The sequence below is a fragment of the Hevea brasiliensis genome, chromosome 6 (assembly GCF_030052815.1).
Source record: "Hevea brasiliensis isolate MT/VB/25A 57/8 chromosome 6, ASM3005281v1, whole genome shotgun sequence".
In the NCBI taxonomy this organism is placed as follows: domain Eukaryota; kingdom Viridiplantae; phylum Streptophyta; class Magnoliopsida; order Malpighiales; family Euphorbiaceae; genus Hevea; species Hevea brasiliensis.
Window position 1 is genome coordinate 100,760,306 of NC_079498.1, and position 20,892 is coordinate 100,781,197.

Genomic DNA, 20,892 nt, shown 5'->3' on the forward strand with positions numbered 1-20,892 from the left:
TCCCACGGAACTTCGTAGTGTTTTTCCGAGCATTAAATGAGCTTAGAAAATTCCGTAAAATTTATGTACTAACCCCCGTATTGTGGGCTTCGTGTAGGTATCTTCAATTCGAGGAAATTCGACAGTTGTCCGGGTCTGTGAATTTCTGGCCAAATAGATCGATTACCGAAAAAGTCTCCGAATTGGATCGAGGTTTTGGCTACCCCACCATTGTTAGACATCCCGAGCGCGTCCCCGGAGTCAGAATCGGCAAAGGTAAACCCGAACCTTGTTTTTTCGTAATTTTCTAGTGCTTAAATGAGATTAAAAATTCGTAAAATATTCGTGGTAGCTCAGAAAATTATGATTCTTTTTGCAATAGCCTAGTAATATTGCTAAGGACCGCGGGGCAAAGTTTTAGAATTTTTAGAGCTTATTTGGGCAGTTTTTGCAAAATTGATCAATTATAAGGATTAAATTGAAATGTTACATATTGTGATGGATGACTGATTTGATGGGCCCAGGAGAGGCTGTGTGATGTGATTGAGTTGTTGATATATGGGTTGTGAATATAGAAGTGTGTTTTGAGCCCTTTTGCAGGTTGGGTAGGTCCTAGATATAGGGGAGACTCTGCCGGATTTTCGGCACGACTTAGGACGTATTTGGTCTTTTCTTAAGTTTGTATTGAGTCAATTTATTAAATGATTGTAATAAAATTGTCAGGTAAGCCGGGACAGCCTTCTTCCTCCGCCCAGCCGCCACAGTGACCGCTGTCAAGTCTGTGAGTAAAATATTAATTTTAATTGTAATTTCGATATTATTATATGTTTAAGCATGCCTATGCATCACTTATATGTATGTATCTATGTAGTTAAACTCTAGGCACGTTTTATGTTGCATTCATAACTGTTAAAGTGCCATGGATGTTGTTGTGGTAATTTGGAGCAGTGTGCGTGCGTTGGCGTGCGTGTGATGTGGTGTGGACTATGGATAGGACGGGTAGACACGACTTGAGATCTTCGCTGGGACCCGGTCCTTCGGGGTAGACACGGCTTGAGTTTTTCGCTGGGACCCCGATTTGGTTATTAAGTGAAAGTCCGAGCTGAGTTCTTCACTGGCACAGGTTGGATTTAAGAGAGCTGTATAGGGGATCAGCTCCCATATATTATGATTGATATTACTGGGTGTGTAAGTGCTCCAAATTAACTTTTTGATGTTATGACGTGAAATTATTGCTGTTGTTGCATTTCACTCTACAAGGTGCATTAGTTTTAGATAGTTATAGAGATTATGGTTAAAATTGATATTTTACTCTCTGAGTCGAATGCTCACTCCTGTTCAATATTTTTCCAGGCCACAGGAGGATATTTTTGAGGTTAATCTGCTTTTCTCCCTCGCAGGTCGTCTATTCATGTTTGTGTAATTTTATAAACTTCTAGAATTTCCGCATGTGTTAGAAGTATTTAATTGATTTGGGTCTGTAATATAAATTGTTATTTTGGACCTGTAAAATTATTATCACATGCATGTTTGATGGACTGGATAAGGGAGCTGAGCTCCAATTTATTTTTATGATGATATGAGTATGTGGAGGGTGAGCTGAGCTCCTCAATTGATTATTTATTGTGTTTACAGGTCGGGTGAGTCAAAAACTCATCGTTGAAAGATCCATTTTATGGCCGGACTCTGTCCGGTTGATTTCTTAAAATTGAGCCCAAATGGGCCTTAGAGTTGGGTTAATGAATAGTTAGGCTTACTACGGGCCTCAGAGGCTTTAGGCTGGCCTAGGTCCTAGTGCCGGTCCAGTCCATGAGTTGGTTCATGACATGATAATAATGTACAGCACTTATATTTTTAATTATTTATCTTTTATTTATGGAAAGGGTGAGACATCAGTAGAGATTTTAACTTTTAAATTATATAACAAAAATAAATGTCAACTAAACGTCCTCTTATCGTGTAAATTATGTGGTAAAAATTAGATATCTTTAACTTAAATTTTTTAACAATTTTTATTGCAAGAGTGATTATAAAGAGTTTAATTAGATCAATTAAATTGACTTATTTAAACGGTTTAAATGAATTAACTAAATTGATAAAAAATTATTTAACACTAAAAGCAGTGTTAGGGATCTAAAGAGTCTTTTTCCTAATATTAACGCCCACAAAATACAACGAGGGTTCTTTTCAAAAAAACAAAACAGTGGGGGTCAATATAAAATTAGTAAAAATTACCGGAGTTTATTACAAATTCAAGAAAATGTCACCCGGAAGGCCTGAAGTAGCCAGCAGTAGCATTCTCTCAACTATTGGAATTTGGAAGTTCCGATTCACTCTCTGGCTTTCTGCGAAGGAGGTTAGCGTCCTCTTGATTCAACTGACTTTACGGTCTCGATTCTCCAGTGTCAATAATTTTTCAGGTGAGTCTCATTTTGGTTGAAACCCAGAAAATCCTTACCTCACTCTTGCTGATTCTTTTGTTTTACGATGATTGCTTCTTCTTCTTCTGAATAATAATAATAATAATAATAATAATAATAATAATAATAATAATAATAATAATAATAATAATATATCATTCTTAATTATGTGGAAGAAATCTCAATCACGAGGTTTGGAATTGTGGGTTATGGTTTGATTTGAAAAGGGTCTGTGTGCTCTTGGTTGTTTCTGTTTTATTGATGTCGCAGTATAATATGAAGAAAGATCGAACTTCCATTTCTGCTAGCCAAAGTCTAGCTTTTAAATCTGTACCCAATCGCTGGCTCTGTAGTGCATTTTCAGTTCTGTTATTTGACGTAATTTATAGATGGGGTTCTGTTGATTGAAGCTTGCCAATCCGCCATTGATGGAAATTTGTCAACTATTACATGTGATATTTGGTAGTTTGCATTCAAACAGTTGCTTTTTCATTGGAGGTAGACCTTAAGAAATTTTAGCTGAGAGGTATTTCATTTCCTTCCAATAGGGTTTTGGGTTCAACCCTATAGAGGGGACATTGTCGACTTTAATTGGGGAAAAAAAGAAAAGAAAAAGTGAAATATCTAATGTTAAAAGTTTATGTAGCATGCATCCCTAAAAAAAGAAAAGAAGCTTGTTTGCAACTTCCATCGTTGCGGCTTTCTTTTTTAGCATTGCAGTCAAGTGGTATCATGAGTCAGTTTTTGTAAGTTGATTGATAGTTATTTTGTACTTTTTTAAGTATCCAATTTCAGCAATCTCATATATCATTGTTCTGTCCATACCTTTATAGATGGATGAAGTGTCTCTCAACACTGAGCCAATAGGTGATGATGAAGCTGATGAATTTGAGATTGAAGGAGATTGTGCAATGACAGAATATGTTGGTCAAACTGGTACGATCCAGGGAGAGAATCCTATCCCTCCTGCAGTTGGAATGGAATTTGAGTCCTATGAGGATGTGTATTACTTTTACAATTGCTATGCCAAGGAACAGGGATTTGGGGTTAGAGTAAGTAATACGTGGTACAGAAAGAGTAAAGAGAGATACAGAGGTAAGCTTAGCTGCAGTAGTGCAGGTTTCAAGAAAAAAAGTGAGGCAAACCGGCCAAGACCTGAAACAAGAACTGGTTGTCCAGCAATGATAAAGTTCAGGCTGATGGAAAACAAAAGGTGGAGAATTATTGAAGTTGAGCTTGAGCACAATCACTTAATTAGCCCAGCAAGTGGAAAATTTTATAAATCACATAAGCTCATAGGTGCTGGAACCAAAAGGACATTGCAATTAGATGGTCCTGATGAAGTGCAGAAAATTAGGATGTATCGCACTGTGATAATAGATTCTGAGGGCAATGAAGGTGTAGATGATGAAGGACAATGTGGAAACCTTCTCCATTCCAATCAATTAAAACTTAGAGAAGGAGATGCCCAAGCAGTTCAAGATTTCTTTTGCCGCTCACAGTTGATGGATCCCAACTTCTTTTATGTGGTGGATCTCAATGAGAAAGGATATATGAGGAATTTGTTCTGGGCTGATGCAAGGTCAAGGGTTGCATATGGTTATTTTGGTGATGTTGTTGCAATTGACACTTCATGCTTGAAAGAAAAATTTGAGGTACCACTGGTTTCATTTATTGGAGTAAATCACCATGGGCATTCCATGCCATTGGGCTGTGGTTTGCTTGCAGGTGAGACTACTGAAACATATATATGGTTGTTGAGAGCCTGGCTTACATGTATGCTAGGACGTCCTCCACAAGCTGTCATCACTGACCAGTGCAGAAGTTTGCAAACTGCTGTTCTTGATGTTCTTCCAAGAGCTTCACATTGCCTTCATTTGTCACATATCATGCAAAGAGTTCCAGAGAATCTGGGAGATTTATTTGAATTTGAAGCAATTAGAGAAGCATTGAGTAGAATAGTAAACTACTTTCTGAGGCCTGAGGAATTTGAAGCAACTTGGGAGGAGATGGTCCAACATCATGGAATCAGGGATCATAGATGGATCCAAACTTTATATGAAGATAGGAAAAGGTGGGTTCCTGCTTATGTGAAGGAAACATTTTTGGCAGGCTTGTTTCCATTCCAGCAAAATGAGATTGTGCCTTCAATTTTTGAAGGGTATCTGGATAAACATACTCCTTTAAAAGAATTTCTGGACAAGTATGATCAAGCACTACAGACGAATCATCAACTTGAAGCCTTAGCAGATGTGGATTCAAGGAATTCAAGTTTAATGCTAAAATCAAGATGTTATTTTGAGCTACAACTCTCAAAATTGTACACAAATGAAATACTAAAGAGGTTTGAAAAAGAGGTGGAGGGCATGTATGCTTGTTTTAGCACAAGACAGGTAGGTATTGATGGGCAATTAACAACATACATAGTGAAAGAACAAGTTGAAGTTGAGAACAACAGGCAGGAAACAAGGGACTTTGAGGTTATGTACAATACATCCGAAATGGATATTCTGTGTGTTTGTGGTTTGTTCAACTTTAAAGGATATTTATGTAGACATGCGCTAAGTGTTCTTCACCAAAATGCATTGGAGGAGATCCCACCTCAATACATTCTTACAAGATGGAGAAAAGATGTAAATCGATCCTACGTTCTTGATCACGGCTCTGGTGGGATTGACACTAATAACCCAGTTCACAGGTATGACCATTTGTACAAATGCATTGTGCGAGTTGTGGAGGAAGGGAGGAAATCACAAGATCGCTACAAGGTTACTCTACAAGCTTTAGGGGAGATATTAAACAAGCTTCATCTTTTAGAAGACTAGCCATGTAATTTAGAAGGCTCAGCCATTAGAGGCGTAGACGGCTACTTTTGTAAAACTACAAATTTGTGAATCATATTATTGGTTGTATATGTATATGTTCATGTATATTATTTAAAGCTATTAACGTCACCCTGCATCATTTGGAAACATTTTCAAAGGAATCTCAAATCATAAAATCTTTGCTCAACTGAATGACTTTTCTAATAGCTACTCCAGGAAAAGAAAAAAGAAAAATTTATCCTCATGGCATCAACTGTTCGGAGTAATTTACATCGTAACTGGTGATAATTTTCTTTAGTAGTGAGAACTTAAATTTCACTATGGTAGGTGAGGTGGCAATAGATGAATCTTAATTTGACTTAAGATCTTAATTAAGAGATTTAAGTGTTTTTTTTTTTATTTTTTATTTTTTAAAAAATACCATGACATCAACAGGTAGAGAGGACAAGGTTATTCTTAAAAAAATGTTGGCTAGAAATTTTTTTTTTAATTTTTTTTTTAAAGTTGAGTTACAAATTTACCCTTGCGACTTGTTCTATTTCCAACGGTGGTTCACCAAGATAATAACACGCTTTTTCGCATTTCACTCCCTCAATTTGGGCACTCGAGCTGTGGCGCCATTTTCAAAACCCCTTTATCCGGGTAAGCTTCTAATCCTTCAACTCTTTTCCGTTTGGTTCCCTAGAGAATACTGGAATGGAAATCCAACTTTATATGATCAAAATTAACAATTATAGTCGCTGAATACTGCAATAGAATTGCTATTTATATAGTTGTTTTTCTTGAATTTGGTAATTGCAATTTATATATAAATTCCTAGCGAAATATTCACTGGAGTGGTGAATGTCTTTAGGCTTCACTATGCTAGAAATGGAAAAATTGTGTGTGATGAAACGCAGGAAAGAAATAGAGTCTTTTGCTGGATACTGTAAAATCCCCAGTAGGCCTTTTTTTTTCAAAAAAAAAAAAAAAATCGAATTGAATGATAGCTAAATCTGCAGAGCCTAGTGTACTTTGGTGTGGCGTAGCAGTAGGCATTTGCAGACCACTCCCCAGCTATTACATCACTCCGGTAGTTTGTGTATTAACTTTGCATTTTCTTATTAATGCTGCTCTTCTACCTTTTTTTTTTAACTGCTATTTCTTTTTGGGCTTAGTGAATGTGATTGGTGACAGATGTTAAAAAGAATTAGGCTCTATGCATCTGGATCATTAAATTTTGGCACTAGATTGTGGAAGTCAAACATTGTAATGGTGGTGATGGTATTTTCTTGTGCAATCTTTATTATTATGGGACTTGTATTTCATCATTGGCTTGCTGGATGTGCTAGTCTACTATTTAATTCTACTAGTTCAAATATGATGAGTTTTGAAACATGTGTTATTAGCTTGATGGACAACAGTAGTATTCAACCCTCAAAGATGATAGATCTAGGGAGGAAAAGCTCATGAAAGATGAAGTTAAATTGAATAAAGTCAATAAAGATCAAGTATGACTTCATGCCTTTGAAATATGTCTTCTTTCCTCATGGTGGTGGTTTCTCTTTCTGTGCAGGGGCAGTACCTATTATTATTTTTCAAAGAATTAGTAACAGAATCAGAAAGAGACAGAGGGAGGGATGAAGTTCAAGGCATTCCTCACAGAGAATGGTGTTAGCCTATTAGAAAGGAGGTTCCTACCTGCCTTGGAAAAAATGGGGAAGGTATGCCACCTTTTCCTTACCAGGGACCATACTATCTTCCTTCACAACCTTCTCAATGGGGATGGAGTTCAATCCATTGCTCAATTTCGAAAAGAGGCCCTCTTTGATGATTATCGCATTTCCAGCCAGAATGAGGACCGCATTGCTTTTGCCATAGACATTTCCCTTCTCTACCGTGCTCTACGAAGCAGTGTCAGTATTTGCAGTGAATTTGGGGGTGGTGGAGCCACTGAAAATCGTCTCCAGATTAAATTGGTGAAGAAACTGCCACCAAACTGTACACAGCCAATGCCTTTTCTTACATTTGAAACCAAGGGTTATAAATCAGCAGTTATTCAGGATGTACCAATATCAAAACCATTGTCCAGAGCTCAAGTGCTGGAACTTCAAACTGCTCTTGATATGGCCCAAGATCTGCCTCAGACTTTGGTTCAAGTTCCAGACTTGAATCAGTTGCAAAGCTATGTGGACAGGATGAAGCATGTTGGTGATTTACTAAATGTCTCTATAAGCAAGTATGGAGATCTTCATGTGCAAATATCAACTACATTGATCACACTTGGTGCTGAATTCAGGAAATTGTTGGTTATTGGAGACAAAGCTCAAGCTCCACCTGAGGATCAAAATTTAAGTGCTCAGACTCGGTCGCAGAGGGCAATATCAAGGGGAGATGCTCAGTCTGTCCAAGTAAGTGTAAAGCATTTTTCCAAAAGTCTTCAATGTCATCTAGCCAAACCGGACTGTGCTTTCTATGGGATTGTTCCTCCAGGGGCTTGCTTGACAGTAATATTCCAATTTTTCATCCCTGGAACGCGTCAAACAGATAAATCAATAAGTCTACATTGCAGGCTCCCTGTGCTTGATCCCGGATCAAGCTGAAGGAAGGTTTGATAACCATACATGCTGTGTCTAGCTTTGGAGTGTGATGATCAGTATCCAGATTTACACACTCTGACTTGAGCAGTTGAAAATTTCAAATTTGCGAAGGAGCTTAGTGTGCAATCATGTAGTGGAGTTGTTTGTTAATATCTCTGTTTTGCCATGTTGAACTGTGGAATGGTTAATATTTTTTAAGTTACAACGTTGGGAAAACATGTCAACCTGAAATCATATAATATAAATGTTAAAGTATGTGCATTAAGCAAAATTTATGATTCTTACTGCCTCTTATTTCCCCTCTTTAGCTTAGATTATGATGCCTAGGTATTCTATCCATCAGCAGACAAAAAGTAAGGATCCCTAGCAATTATTTTTTCAAAAACACATGCAGAGCTAGAACGTTGATGTGCCTTAATACATACAATTTGCATAGGATTTCTTCATTTATTTGGCGTAAAGCAGCTTTTGTTGCCAAACTCAGCTGCAAGTAGTCCGCGAGTGGGATCAAGTTTTAGGTGTCGACTTCTATGCTGCAACTAGGATGACATGTTTAGTCCTTACCCGATGGGTGTGCATACCTCTGTGTCTATAGTTTCAAAACGGATATTAATTCAGGGACTGGATGGCCTTCAACATGTTTGTTAGCAGGTGATGATATGTTGGTTTGCATCTGGAGGTACATTAGAGTTTCTCATATAACAGGCTTTACAGCAAAACCAAAGCGCGTAACATTAGACCAGATATATACTGAATAATTTTGTGATCCAGAAAATTAGTGGCAATAGAGAACAGACTTGGCAATGAATCATCTAAAGAGGCACTCGGACTCTTCTGCACGCTAAAGAGGGAAGGTATGTATGCCCAAGCCACTCCACCTTAGGGAACCTATTGAATGCATGTGCAAATCTTGCTGATCTGTAGCATGGAAGACAGGCACACACTTATGTTTTAAGCATGGATTTCAGTTTCAATCCTGTGAAGATCTTGATGTTTTCGTAGGGAAGGCTCTCATAGAGGTGTACAAGAAATGTGAATCGGTTGAAGAAGGGTGTCGTGTTTTTGAAAATATGGAGGAAAGGGATTATGTTTCATGGAATGTCATAATAGTAGGGTATGCACAAAATGGTTATGGGATGGAGGTCCTTGAATTTCTCAAGAAAATGCTGGCGTATGGAGAGAAACCAGACCATATTACTATGATTGGTGCTCTATGTGCTTGTAGCCATGCAGGACTTGTGGAAGTGGGTCGGCATTACTTTTCCACAATGACTAAGGAGTATGGTTTGGTACCAATGAAGGACCACTGTACATGCATGGTTGATTTACTTGGTCAAGCTGGTCGTCTCAATGAAGCCAAAAATTTGATAAGAGGCAATGCCTATGCAGCCTGATGCAGTTGTCCGGGGATCTTTGCCATTGTAAAATCTAATGTTTTTCTACAGTTTAGTGCATTAACAATCACCGAACGGCCATATGATAGACGATTTTAACCTAAGCGATGGTGGCTGCACCCTTCATTGTCTCCATACCTTTCAAAGTGCATTGCAGACATACAATCTAATTTCTGCAATTTTAGGAAACGCTTACGATCTTGACATATTTATATGAAAACAGCAAAGACATCACCTGAAAAGTACGCAAAATGACAGTTTAGAATTTAGATAGGCACCAATAACGGGGGGGAACCACCAAACAACGGGAGAGAGCTGCATGTCAGAACTCTACACAAGAAAAGCATTGATTTCACAAATGATTCCTGAATTCAAGATTAACACAATTCCTTTAGAAGTAAAAACAAAATCCAGACAATAGCATCTCATGATAAGTGCAGAAACAAAAAATACAAAACAAAAATCACAAGCCTAAATCCAAGTCAAAATATCTACGCTATAGGATGTAAACTGAATCCTATATAACTAATATTCCATTTTCACAATTGCATTAGAATTATCCAATGATGATGCTGATGATCCATATTGAAGCCAATCCTTAGCACAAATAAGGGCTTCAAGTGTAACAGGTCGCAGTGAACTCCGGTAGCTATCTATCCTTTTACTTCCAGTGTCAAATACAGAATCAGAAGGAACAGTAGAAATTGGGATTGACAAAATATCAGCAGCCATCTTAGAGAGAGTTGGGTACTTCAGTTTGTTTAGTTTCCACCAACCTAACACATCAAATTCTTGTACCCGAGGCAAGAGAGACTCCTCGAGATACTGATCCAATTCTGATTTCATGTGTTGGCTACATGAAATCTCAGATATATACACATCAAAATCAGAAAGCCCATCCCCAATAGAAAGCATAGGTAAATCTTGATGGTGCCCTTCATAAGGCTGTATCTCTTGAGAGAGCTCATAATGGTGCATCTCTTGGGAGAACTCTTGATGGTGCATCTCTTGAGTCTGTATTTCTTGATGGTCCATCTCTTGAGTCTGTACTTCTTGATGGTGCATCTCATGCGTCTGTGCTTCATGATGGTGCATCTCGTGGGTCTGTGCTTCTTGAGGGTGCATCCTGCGAGCCTCCATTTCTTGAGGGTGCATCCTGCGAGCCTCCGTTTCTTGAGGGTACATCCCATAAACCTGTACTTCTTGAGAGTGCACATCATGAGTCTCTGCTTCTTGAAGGTGCATGTCATGAGTCTGCTCTTCTGGAAAGTGCATCTCATGGGTCTGTGCTTCTTCTTGAAGGTGTACCTCATGCGTCTGTGCTTCCGGAGGGTGCATCGCCTGGGTCTCTGCTTCTGGAGAGTGCATTTCCTGGGTCTGTGATTCTGGATTCTGCATCTCCTGGGTCTGACATTCTGGAGGATGCATCTCCTGGGTCTGTGCTTCTGGAGGGTGTATCTCCTGAGTCACCACTTCTTGACGGTGCTCTTCTTGAGCCACCACTTCTTGATGGTGCTTCTCCTGAGTCACCACTTCTTGATGGTGCTCCTCTTGAGCCACCACTTCTTGAGGGTGCACCTCTTGGTTACATACTTCTTTAGAATGCATCTCTTGAGACAGAACTTCTTCAGCATGCATATCTTGAGATGGTACTTCTCGAGTGTGCATCTCTTCAGCAGGCACTTCATGAGCATGCATCTCTCGAGCAGGTACTTCTTGAGCATTCATCTCTTGAGCAGGTACTTCTTGAGTGTCTGCATCTTGCAATGGTATTTCTTGATGCGCTGGTGCTTCTTGAGAGGGAATCTCCTGCACTGGTGTTTCTTGAGCATGCATCTCTGGCACTGATGCTTCTTGAGCACGCATCTCCTGCACTGGTATTTCTCGAGTGTCCATCTCCTGTACTGGTATTTCCTGAGTCTGCATCTCTCGCATTGATACTTCCTGAGGGTGCACCTTTTGTTCAGCTTCTTCAAGATGGTACATCATTTGATGAGATGCATCTTGTGGAGGTTCATCTTTAGAGTGCACTTGGGGAGTTGCTTCTTCAGGCTTTACATCTTGAAAGGCTGCTCCTTGAGAGTGGACTTCTTGTGGAGATGCATTTGCAGGGTTATCCAATTGAAGGGGTACTTCAAAGTGTGCTTCCTGGGGTGCTACTTCTTTAGGGGGTACTTCTTGAAGTATCTCTGATTGAGGGATGCCCATATCCTCTGCTTCCATAAAAGAAGTCGATACAGAAAGATTTGGTGCAAGATATTCCCGAAAGAGTTCATGAATCCCATCATCAACAAACTTGACCCACATACCAGCATCCTCACCAAAGATCCTAGAAAAACTGAACTCAACAAGTTTCATTTTAAATCTCGGATCCATGACAACAGCAATTGCCAAAACAAGGAAGCAGTCCCTCCAATATTGATCAAACTTCTCTTTCAAAGGTTTGGTTAGGGTGCTGACAAATGGGTCCTGGCTCATGGCTGCATGTGTCAGCTCTAGCTGGACCTTGGACACTTCATGATAAAATGCATTGGCAGGTGGATATGTTGGGCCAGTTAAAATGCTAGCTGCATCATAGAAAAGCTTCAAGTATGTGCACAGAATTTCCACCTGCTTCCAATCATCCATTGATGGGTTTATCTTGTAAACAGGGTCAGAGGTATCCAAGCAGGCAAATACTTCCTTTAATTCACAAGCAGCCACCAGCATTTGGTAAGTAGTGCTCCATTTGGTTTGATCGTCAATGATGAGCTCTTTTGTGCTAGGGACTTGAAGTTGTTGCCTCAGCTCATTAAACTTCTCATCATGTGTTTCTGAGGTTTTCACATACTTCACACTTTCACGGATTCTCCTGATAACTTCCCCCATTGCTCCAAGTGCATCTTGTGCAAGACGACTTAAAACACGAGCATAGCAATTCCCTTTCAATAATTGACCATTGAACAAAAGTGGGTTCTTGACAGACAACAGGCCTCTGAGATTTACAATTATGTTTTCATTTGAAAAGGGTTGATCAAGGGTAAGGGTAAATAGCCTGCTCTCCAAGTTCCAATCAGATATGCAAGACACAACAGCCTGATTAAAGGCATAATCCGAATCAGGAAAAGGAAGCATGACAACATTAAGGACCAAGCGATGCAAATTCCAATCATCATCAATGAAGTGTCCTGCTAGAAAAGCATAGCCAATATTAAGGTTTGAAGTCGCTAAATCCAAAGTAAGGCTGACTCGTCCAGGAATCCCACTGACAAGATTCAAAAGGTGTTGCTTTTCCCTCAGGTACATTGCCACACATTCTCCTTGAATGGTGTTGAAACTCGCCACATTGAACTGGGGTTGAAGAGTTCGGACAAAATCAATGAAGGCAGGATGTTCCACCATGTGGAGTGGATATTCATGCTGTATAATCATCTTAGCTATCTCCTGGTTGCAACGATCCTGATCAAAGGGAATGCTTCCAACTCCAGGAGTTGCTCGGTAGCGTCTTCTAGGTGGATCAGTTTTCACACCTGATGTCATTTGGGATGCTTCATTTTTCTGACGGCTTACTGGACAGATCCCCAAGGCAATGTGTCGCTTAAGGTGGCTGGTCCCTGCTAGCTTTGAACCAGTTATATAAGCAAATGATTTCTTGCACTGCTTGCAGCATGCCCTCATACAACCAGGACCAACAGTTTCTATAGTGAAGTGTTCCCAAACAATCGACTTCTTTCTCCTGCGTTTATTGGGCTGCTCCTCAGAAATGGGCTCTTCATTGTTATCAGGAAGCATTACAGGAGTAATGGCCAAAATAGGGGTTGTCGGCGAGTCCATATCCATAGAAGTCATAATCCTACAGCAGAAGATGAATGCAGCAGTGAAAAGGGCATGAATAACAAATAATACACAACTATGAAGAGCAATCATTTACTGCAGTATTAGCAGAGCAATTTTGAATTGGCAAAAAACAGAGAGAGACAGAGAGAGAGAGAGAGGAAATAAGTGTACATCATATAGCATGGCAGCTTGTGTGCTAAAAAGAAAGATGGTTCAGAAAAGCATTAGTAGCTTCTCAAGGCAAAAGCAAAGATGCTCTAATTACAATGATATGGCAATATCTTACATCTAGAGGTTAAATCAATCAAACCTTAACAAACAAAAACAAAAAGAAAAATCCATAAACATGGTGTAATGGTTAATGCAGAAAACAGAAGTGTATAGGATTGCACACACAACAAATATATTTTGCAAATTGAACAAAGTATACATCAGAATAACATAATTTTGCAGCTTATTATACAAAATTAATTTTTCATTCACCTTAGTCTAATATACACATGCACAACAAATGTGTTTTAAGAACATAAAAAAATAGAGTTAAACTTTTGAATAACCCAAATGAGAGAGAATTTTTCACCGTAAAGATGCATAACTAGTTAATTAAAATGTCCCAGATTCTGAAAAATTCCCAGCTGTCACAAAAAATTGGAGTAGACACCAAAGAAAGAACTGCGCTTGATATCTAAGCACTATAATCTGGCAAATTGCACAGCATTGCACCAATTTAAACAGTTTACTTTCTCTTTTTACAGTGCACCTTTTTGAGGACAACCATTATCCACTTAAAGCTCTAAGAGCTTAGACTGTATTAATAAGTAGGGTAAGTTAAAAGGACTCGAAACCCCTTTGGGCCATAAAATAAAGGGAAACACAAGATCCTCTAGTTTCTAATGTAATCATTCAACAAAATTGATATCTAGCTTCAATCCAATTTGCCTCTTTTAAGATTATTTCTTGAAAACTTCAGGAACTAGATTGTGCTATATTCTGGTGCACCTCTTCTTAGTTTGTTATTTTGACATCATCAAAGCCAACCATTAGTTATGAATGAGCAGCAAACTTCCATGAATAAAGTGCTGCTCAGTTCATCCACAATTGAGTATTAAGCACTTGAAATTCTGTCTGACATTTTCTTGCATACAACACTCCCTATGACTTCTAAATAATAAAGATCTAAAGAATGCTGAACTTAAGTGGCAGAAAATACCACAGTAGACGTTTAAGAAATATTTAAAGAAAAATAATTTAAAAATGATGATCATCATGTCCAATTGACTATTCATTAGCATAGTTAAAATAATTGCAAAAATATAATACAGCAATAACTTTAAACATTGAGGAAATAGCATCCAAAATATTTTGTATGTGCAACCTAGACCCCCTTCACGAAGAAGAAGAGAAAAAAAGGAGAACCAGTGATGTCAATAAAATAAATTGCATCAAAGTGCTTGGAAGATAATGAGAATTCAAAATGCTTCTATTTGAGAAATGAGAAAGAGCATATGTGACATATAGAATTGCGTAGACAATATGGCTTTATATAACTGAGAGTGGTTACCACGATTTATGTAGCCAAATATATTGATTAAACTTTAAGGCCAAACGATATTGGGCAAGCAATCACATAACCTAAAACCACAAAGCACTATACTCCAGTTTTAGCCTGTGCTTTGAAATGATTTTAGGGTTTTAGAATACTTCACTGTAGAATCAACTCCAAAAATCACCACAAAAAAAGTTATCAAATGCTACAGGAGCCACCCCAATTCAGGGCACAACACCAAACTGGTTGATTATCCACACTTCTTTTGGCCTTTTGTCATTCCTATACTATTGTTGCTATTATATTACTTCAAGAACAATTCTATTAATATTGTTTGTTTGACAAAGGATTGCTCATATTATAGGAACAATATTGCTCCAAATCATATAACTAACAGAAAATGATATTCCAAATTTCTTCCAAGAATTTATTTTTAAATGAAATGAACAGATTCTGAAGGACGTAAGGTTCATGTGCAATTACTACCGCCACTTCTGTTGGTAAATTTTGGCAAAAGCACCTAGTTGGATGCTTTTGCCAAAGCAGTCTGAATTTCTCCTAGGATTTATTTTCACTAACACCATCTAAAGGACTTGGGATCTGCCTGAAATTGCTGTTACAGCTGCTTTTGGCTAAAATGAGCCCCTTGTAAGCTTTTAAGCTCAGATGGGGACTTAATATGAGACAAAGATCTGGGCCAGTAAAAAGAAGCCCATCGGACACTAAATACTAAACAACTCTTTGGTCAAACAACTGTTTCCTATGGTCACCCGAACATGAGCTGAACTGTTACTACAACAAGTTCCCTTGAAACACAAGGGCCTAACAAACCACGCATCTGCAGTACATATGATTGAGACATGTATAAACTATCAAAATACTGGAACTCTGCGACTACGTCTGGCAGATCCTTGGGAGAACTGATAATTCAACTAATAACATATAAAATCCTCTAATACTGAATAAAACATGACAATTATAACTACAAATAAAAACTGAATAGTTATTTTAATATCACAAATACGAGTAGCCGAACAAGGACTATTGACAATATAAACAGAAAATAAATTGCAAAGAGGTTATTAAAAAAAAAAAAAAACTGAAACATAACATAAAATTGAAGAATGCTAGAATGGAGGATCTAAGCCAAACGCAGTAACCAAAGGACCAAAACAGACACCAAATTGATAGGTTAAAGGAGTCAAAAAAAGCACCAAAATCATGAAAACAAGCAACAAATTACCAACAAACAAACAAAATAGCTGCAAGATCTGAAAATATAAATAAATGAATAAATAAGTGAATTAAAGACAATAAAACATACCTCGATTAACAGATCTGTAGTTAAGTAAATCAAACAAACTACAGAAAATCCGCCCGCGAAAACAAATTCAGAATTATATTTTTTAAACTTCCGAAAATCCGAATTAAAAAAAAAAATCGAATTTCTGCAACAGAAACCAGAGGTGGAAGACGAAGCTAATGGGCTTGAGCTTCAAAGTTTCGAGCTTCCTATTCAAGTTTTGAGCTTGGAAATCAAAAACCCTAATTGGACCTAAAAGCTAGGGCTAGGGCTAAAGGTGATGTCAAGGCCTTATTTGGGGATAAGACCTAAAAGAGGAGTTCTGTTACAAGAGGGAAAAAATTAAGGAAGAAAAAGTCATAAAACAAAAAGATAAAAACTCCGCGTTGGATATGGACTTGAGGTCCATCAGCGCTAATGCGTATGTATTTATATTATCACTGCTGACAATGGACCATGAGCCTTGATCTTAGCGGTTGTACATAGAACCCACCTTAACTATCATTCAATCTGGACCGTTGAAGTTTTCATGGGCCTACCTGACTTCTTGCTTAAGGCGCTTGAGTTGACATTGGGATTAGGATGAGGACACTTTTAGAACCAATAGGAAGAGAACGCGATCATGGGTTGATTTGTTAACAGGATTGCTAAATTAAAGCCTTAAAAAACAAATTTGTGCTTGTTGACCCAGAAAATACCAAAAATCGCGACTAGTATCATTAGCTTGCTTGAGTTCATCTTTCTGATTTCGACAGTGTTATTTAAATCGCTTCTCTCGTGCCATGTTCTTGATTATTTGTACCTAAACGCAATACATTTGCATATCGAAGCGCTTAAATTGGACAATCAAAGGCTGAAATTCAGCTTCTATCTTTATCTATGGGAATTTAAAACAAGAGCAGTACAAATCCACCAAATCAAAACTCATTATATAACATATTTGAAATTTCTAAAGCAAGAGGCCCGTCTAGCTCAGTTGGTAGAGCGCAAGGCTCTTAACCTTGTGGTCGTGGGTTCGAGCCCCACGGTGGGCGTTTTTTATGCTTTTAGAAGGGAGTCTCCATTTCATTCATTGGTTACAAGATACTGAAATCAATTTCTTCCTTGGCTTTTTATTCAGTTAAATCAAGAACAAATACAGCTGAGTTTGCAAATTAATGAACTCTATATTAATAGATAAAATATTAATTATAAATTTTTAAATTTCACAATTATTTATTATCAATTATAATATCTAAAATTAAGTTCATGACAAAATGCATATATTGCAGTTAAAAAAAAAATAATTTACTTAGAAAATAAGCAGCCAAAGTTTCAAACAAAGGAAATTGAAGGCTGCTTTTTCAGAGACAAACCAATATGGGATCACAGAAAGAGGTGCAGATTCATCACAGAAAATCTGAAAATTATGAGCAGACTGCAGACAAATATTATCCTTTGTTACAATAGGGTGATTTATATTTTATTAAATGGAGAAAGGAAAATGCCAAAGGGAAAGACAAAGAGAGAAAAGAAAGGAACAGAAAGAAATTAATATTATTGGGTGGTACATGGGGAATAAAAAGGAAATAAAGGTAAAGGAATCTTCCTCTGCTACACATGCAATGCAACAATCTGTTACACAATCTCTTTCTATTGTCAGATTTATTCAGGAAAAATATCTCCTCAATTTGTACATCACTAACCTTCATAATCTTTTTTCTTTTTTAAATAAAAGGGAATTTTAATTTTTAAAAGCTATCACAAATATTAATTAATTAATTTAAAAAAATTAATTTCACTTGTTTTTATGAACCATTTGCTTTAGAAAAACCTCATGAATTTCAACTTAATTATGTAAGAGAGAAAGTGAATTTTTGAAAAAAAAAATAAATGGGTATTTGGAATTATTGTTATTACTTGTGACTTGAGAGAGACTGTAACTCAATTATGTATAAAGGATATTGAAAAGAAGGTATACACTAGCACTTTAATTATTATGAGAATTAATCATAACAAAATGCATATATAATTATAGAAGCTCTAAATCTACAAAGGGGTTAATTAACCATAAATTAATATCACTTAATTAGGAGAAAGAATATATAGATATATTGCTGCATTGTAATTATTGTATAATGAATGAATTTTCATTGAATTGTTGTAACAAAAAAAAAATGAAGTTAATTATCACCCATAATTAACAAGCATTGCCTCAAAAAGCCTCAATAGTTGTACTTTACCTTAGAAGTCATAGTTCCAGATTCATGAGAAAGACATCAAAAGGGAAAATGTGCCTGAAACTGAAAGGGAAAACAAAACAAAAATATTAAAGATATAAATATGAATCCATATATATAGTGTTTAAGCAGCACAAAGCTTGAGATCACTAAAAGAAGAAGCTAGAAGGGAGTTAAATTGTATTTTTACAGTTGTTAAGAACAGTAAAAGTGTATCATCTTTTAGTATATAGTAATAATTCAAGAACTGAAACCATGGTAGTAGCTAATAGAAATCAAATGAACATCAAAGTCCTGAATTGCCATGTTCTCCCACAGCTTTCTTGAACTTCTATGCCACACATCAAGAAGGCTATATACCAAGAAGAAGAAGAAGAAGAAGAAGTTCAAGAAAGCTGTGGAAAAGCATGACAGGACTTTTTCCCATTTCTCTACTCTCTCTTCATTCCATGACCATACCTCACAGCTCTCTCTCTTATAGAATAGAACACAATTAAGCTCTCAAGAGAAAAGGGAGAAGGAAAATAGAGGAAGGTGACAAAAGAGACAGAATTAGGAGGACCCTTGTCTAAAGAATGGAAGGAGGACCACCATTGCCACCATATCATATTCAAAAGCATAATATTGATGATGATAAGAAAGGAGGTTGGGGAGGGTGAGGAAGGGTAAGTTGTAGGGTTTTTATTTCACATTAGAACATGCTTATGAGTGGCCACTGTCTGCAGGCCAGTAGGGTAGGTAGATATGGAACAAATTAAAACAAGGCTGGCTAGCAGGATTATTATTTTTGTTTTCTCCTCTCCTTTAATGTTAAAAAAAAAATACCATAATCTGTGAGTGAAAAAATATATATAATATAAATAAGAAAAAAGGAATTATGAAAGAGTATAAAAACAACCCATCCCCTCACATGGTAGCATATGATCACTAACCATTTCATCACATGGCCCGGCCCAATAATAAAACTTACTGAACCCAGCGGTCGTGGCCCGAGAGGCGAGAAGGAGAAATAAAAGGAACCAAAGAGAAACAGTTGAAAATTTTCTTGGCTAATTTTCATCCACGTTCCTTTAATTTCCAAGTCATCTCAAACGATTGAAGTTTATAGATGAAAGGCGGGCAAAAGAATTTGATCAACCATCTCGTTTACTTGAGAGGCCATCACCCTTTGGAGCACTGGTTCAGCTGGATTATGATAAACCAGGATTTGTTCCCCTTGTTGCTAATCTTATGAAGCTCACAACTTGATTTGCAGAAGATATCATTCAACTTAGTTTGGAAAGAAGATCCTTCTCATTCAACTAAAAAGGAGAGAAGCCTCTTTTAATAAAATGTAACAGAAGATTGTATCTAAATTTTCATTCCCACCCAAACCGTTTTTATTGAATGGGGACTACAGCACAGTTGGTGGCATCACCTACATAAAGTATAAAGCATCAAAAGAGGCAAAGAGCATTGCTAGGTTTGGATTTGTAAGGGATTGTTGAGTTTGTTCAAGTTTGTGATAAAGGATGGGGGGAGACAAAAAGAGTGGGCGGAAGAGAGAAAGATCAAGCAAGAGAATATGAGGAATATGAGATGAGCAGCCTTATTACAAGTTCTCTCAATAAAGTCAAAATTATTTTCTATAAAGAAATTAAGAGGGGAGATTATTAGATACGTTCAATATATAATAATATAATATTTTTTATGCTCATATATATGTGAAATTTAAAAATTATGAGAGAAATCATATATTTATACGAGTGAAGAGTATTACTTTAAATATATTTAATAATTTTTTTAGGGAGTATTTAGGTAATTTTTCTTTTTAACCATGAGGCTGATTAAAATAAATAAGAGGAACCCTATTTTTTACAAAATTAAAGTAGAGTATTTTTTATATGAATTATAATTAAAATTGAAGGATAAAATAACCTATTTTTTATTTTTTAAAAATTATTTTTTTATCTCTTTTTTTTAATACTTACTATTTAAATTTATCATAAAAAATATTAACACTATAATTTTTTTTTATTATAGATTAATTTAAATTTTTATAATAATAAATTTAAAATAAAAAATATAAGTGAAATATATAAAAAAAAAATTTAAAAATAATATAAATTACGGAGCATGTTTATTTTATCATCTTCATTTCGCTCAATTCAGGCAAAGGTGAGGATGTGGTGAATATTGGCAACTTTTGTTTAAAAACGAAACAAACGGAAAACCTTGGTGAAGGGAACATTTCCTATCGAATTCAATCATGGATCTCTATGCGCACGATCTCTCTCTTTTCGACTTTGCCAACTTCTCCGATCCCATCATGGACCCCATCTCCATCTCTCACTACCATCGTTCATCTTCATTGTCGAATTCCTTCATCCATGGATATCATGATAGAGGTGAGGATCCTGAGAGTAGTTATAGGGATAAAATAAATTTTAAATCCATGATTCCCACGCGTAAGAGCCCGCCAACGTATCGCCATGATGGTACCTCGCCTCTGCCTTTGGGGATGGACTGGACTCTCCCTCCTCGCAAATGGGTGTGTGTTAATTTTGGATATCTTTTTTTAGGTTTTTGAATAGTCTGGTGCTTCTTTCATCTATGGCTATATGGATGGCTTTGTATGCTTGATTGTTGCTAGTGTCGAGGTGTGATTTATGTTGGAATTTTTTCTACTGTTTATTGAGCAGATTGTAGTTTAGAAGTAAGACTGTAATTTGGTCCTTGTTGTAATTAGAGGTGTAAGCAGAGTTGAAGTAGAAGAAAATTGGGAAATTGACCGTATAAGGGTGAATCGAAACTAAAATTATTAAAAATGGG

The 20,892-nt window shown here is 37.0% G+C and overlaps 3 protein-coding genes, 1 long non-coding RNA gene and 1 other non-coding gene across 7 annotated transcripts; 3 read left to right on the forward strand and 2 right to left on the reverse strand.

Moving 5' to 3' along the window:
* Positions 1 to 2,235: 2,235 nt before the first annotated feature.
* LOC110654276 (protein FAR1-RELATED SEQUENCE 6) lies at positions 2,236 to 5,373 on the forward strand. The gene is made up of 2 exons (XM_021810207.2): positions 2,236 to 2,399; positions 3,233 to 5,373. Exon 2 carries the CDS (start codon positions 3,233 to 3,235, stop codon positions 5,222 to 5,224), a length of 1,992 nt encoding a protein of 663 aa, XP_021665899.1. The 5' UTR covers positions 2,236 to 2,399; the 3' UTR covers positions 5,225 to 5,373.
* A 348-nt stretch (positions 5,374 to 5,721) lies between these two features.
* LOC110654283 (uncharacterized) lies at positions 5,722 to 8,074 on the forward strand. 2 transcript variants are annotated; one of them, XM_021810227.2, is made up of 3 exons: positions 5,808 to 5,866; positions 6,226 to 6,296; positions 6,780 to 8,074. In XM_021810227.2, exon 3 carries the CDS (start codon positions 6,844 to 6,846, stop codon positions 7,804 to 7,806), a length of 963 nt encoding a protein of 320 aa, XP_021665919.2. In that variant the 5' UTR covers positions 5,808 to 5,866; positions 6,226 to 6,296; positions 6,780 to 6,843; the 3' UTR covers positions 7,807 to 8,074. The 2 variants fall into 2 exon arrangements, with proteins under 2 accessions (XP_021665911.2, XP_021665919.2); XM_021810219.2 differs by lacking the exon at positions 6,226 to 6,296 and having other exon boundaries at positions 5,722 to 5,866.
* Positions 8,075 to 9,567: 1,493 nt separating this feature from the next.
* On the reverse strand, positions 9,568 to 16,257 carry LOC110654296 (zinc finger BED domain-containing protein DAYSLEEPER). 2 transcript variants are annotated; one of them, XM_058148835.1, is made up of 3 exons: positions 15,884 to 16,244; positions 10,362 to 13,029; positions 9,568 to 10,331 (listed from the first exon to the last, which is right to left on the reverse strand). In XM_058148835.1, the coding sequence occupies exons 2-3, from the start codon at positions 13,023 to 13,025 to the stop codon at positions 9,723 to 9,725; spliced, it is 3,273 nt and encodes a 1,090-aa protein (XP_058004818.1). In that variant the 5' UTR covers positions 13,026 to 13,029; positions 15,884 to 16,244; the 3' UTR covers positions 9,568 to 9,722. The 2 variants fall into 2 exon arrangements, with proteins under 2 accessions (XP_058004818.1, XP_058004817.1); XM_058148834.1 differs by having other exon boundaries at positions 9,568 to 13,029; positions 15,884 to 16,257.
* Positions 16,258 to 16,823: 566 nt separating this feature from the next.
* Positions 16,824 to 16,896, forward strand: TRNAK-CUU (transfer RNA lysine (anticodon CUU)). The gene has a single exon. It is a non-coding gene; the product is annotated as a tRNA-Lys (tRNA).
* A 402-nt stretch (positions 16,897 to 17,298) lies between these two features.
* On the reverse strand, positions 17,299 to 19,689 carry LOC131180872 (uncharacterized). Its single transcript, XR_009149543.1, has 2 exons — positions 19,014 to 19,689; positions 17,299 to 18,144 (listed from the first exon to the last, which is right to left on the reverse strand). It is a non-coding gene; the product is annotated as an uncharacterized LOC131180872 (long non-coding RNA).
* Positions 19,690 to 20,892: the final 1,203 nt, after the last annotated feature.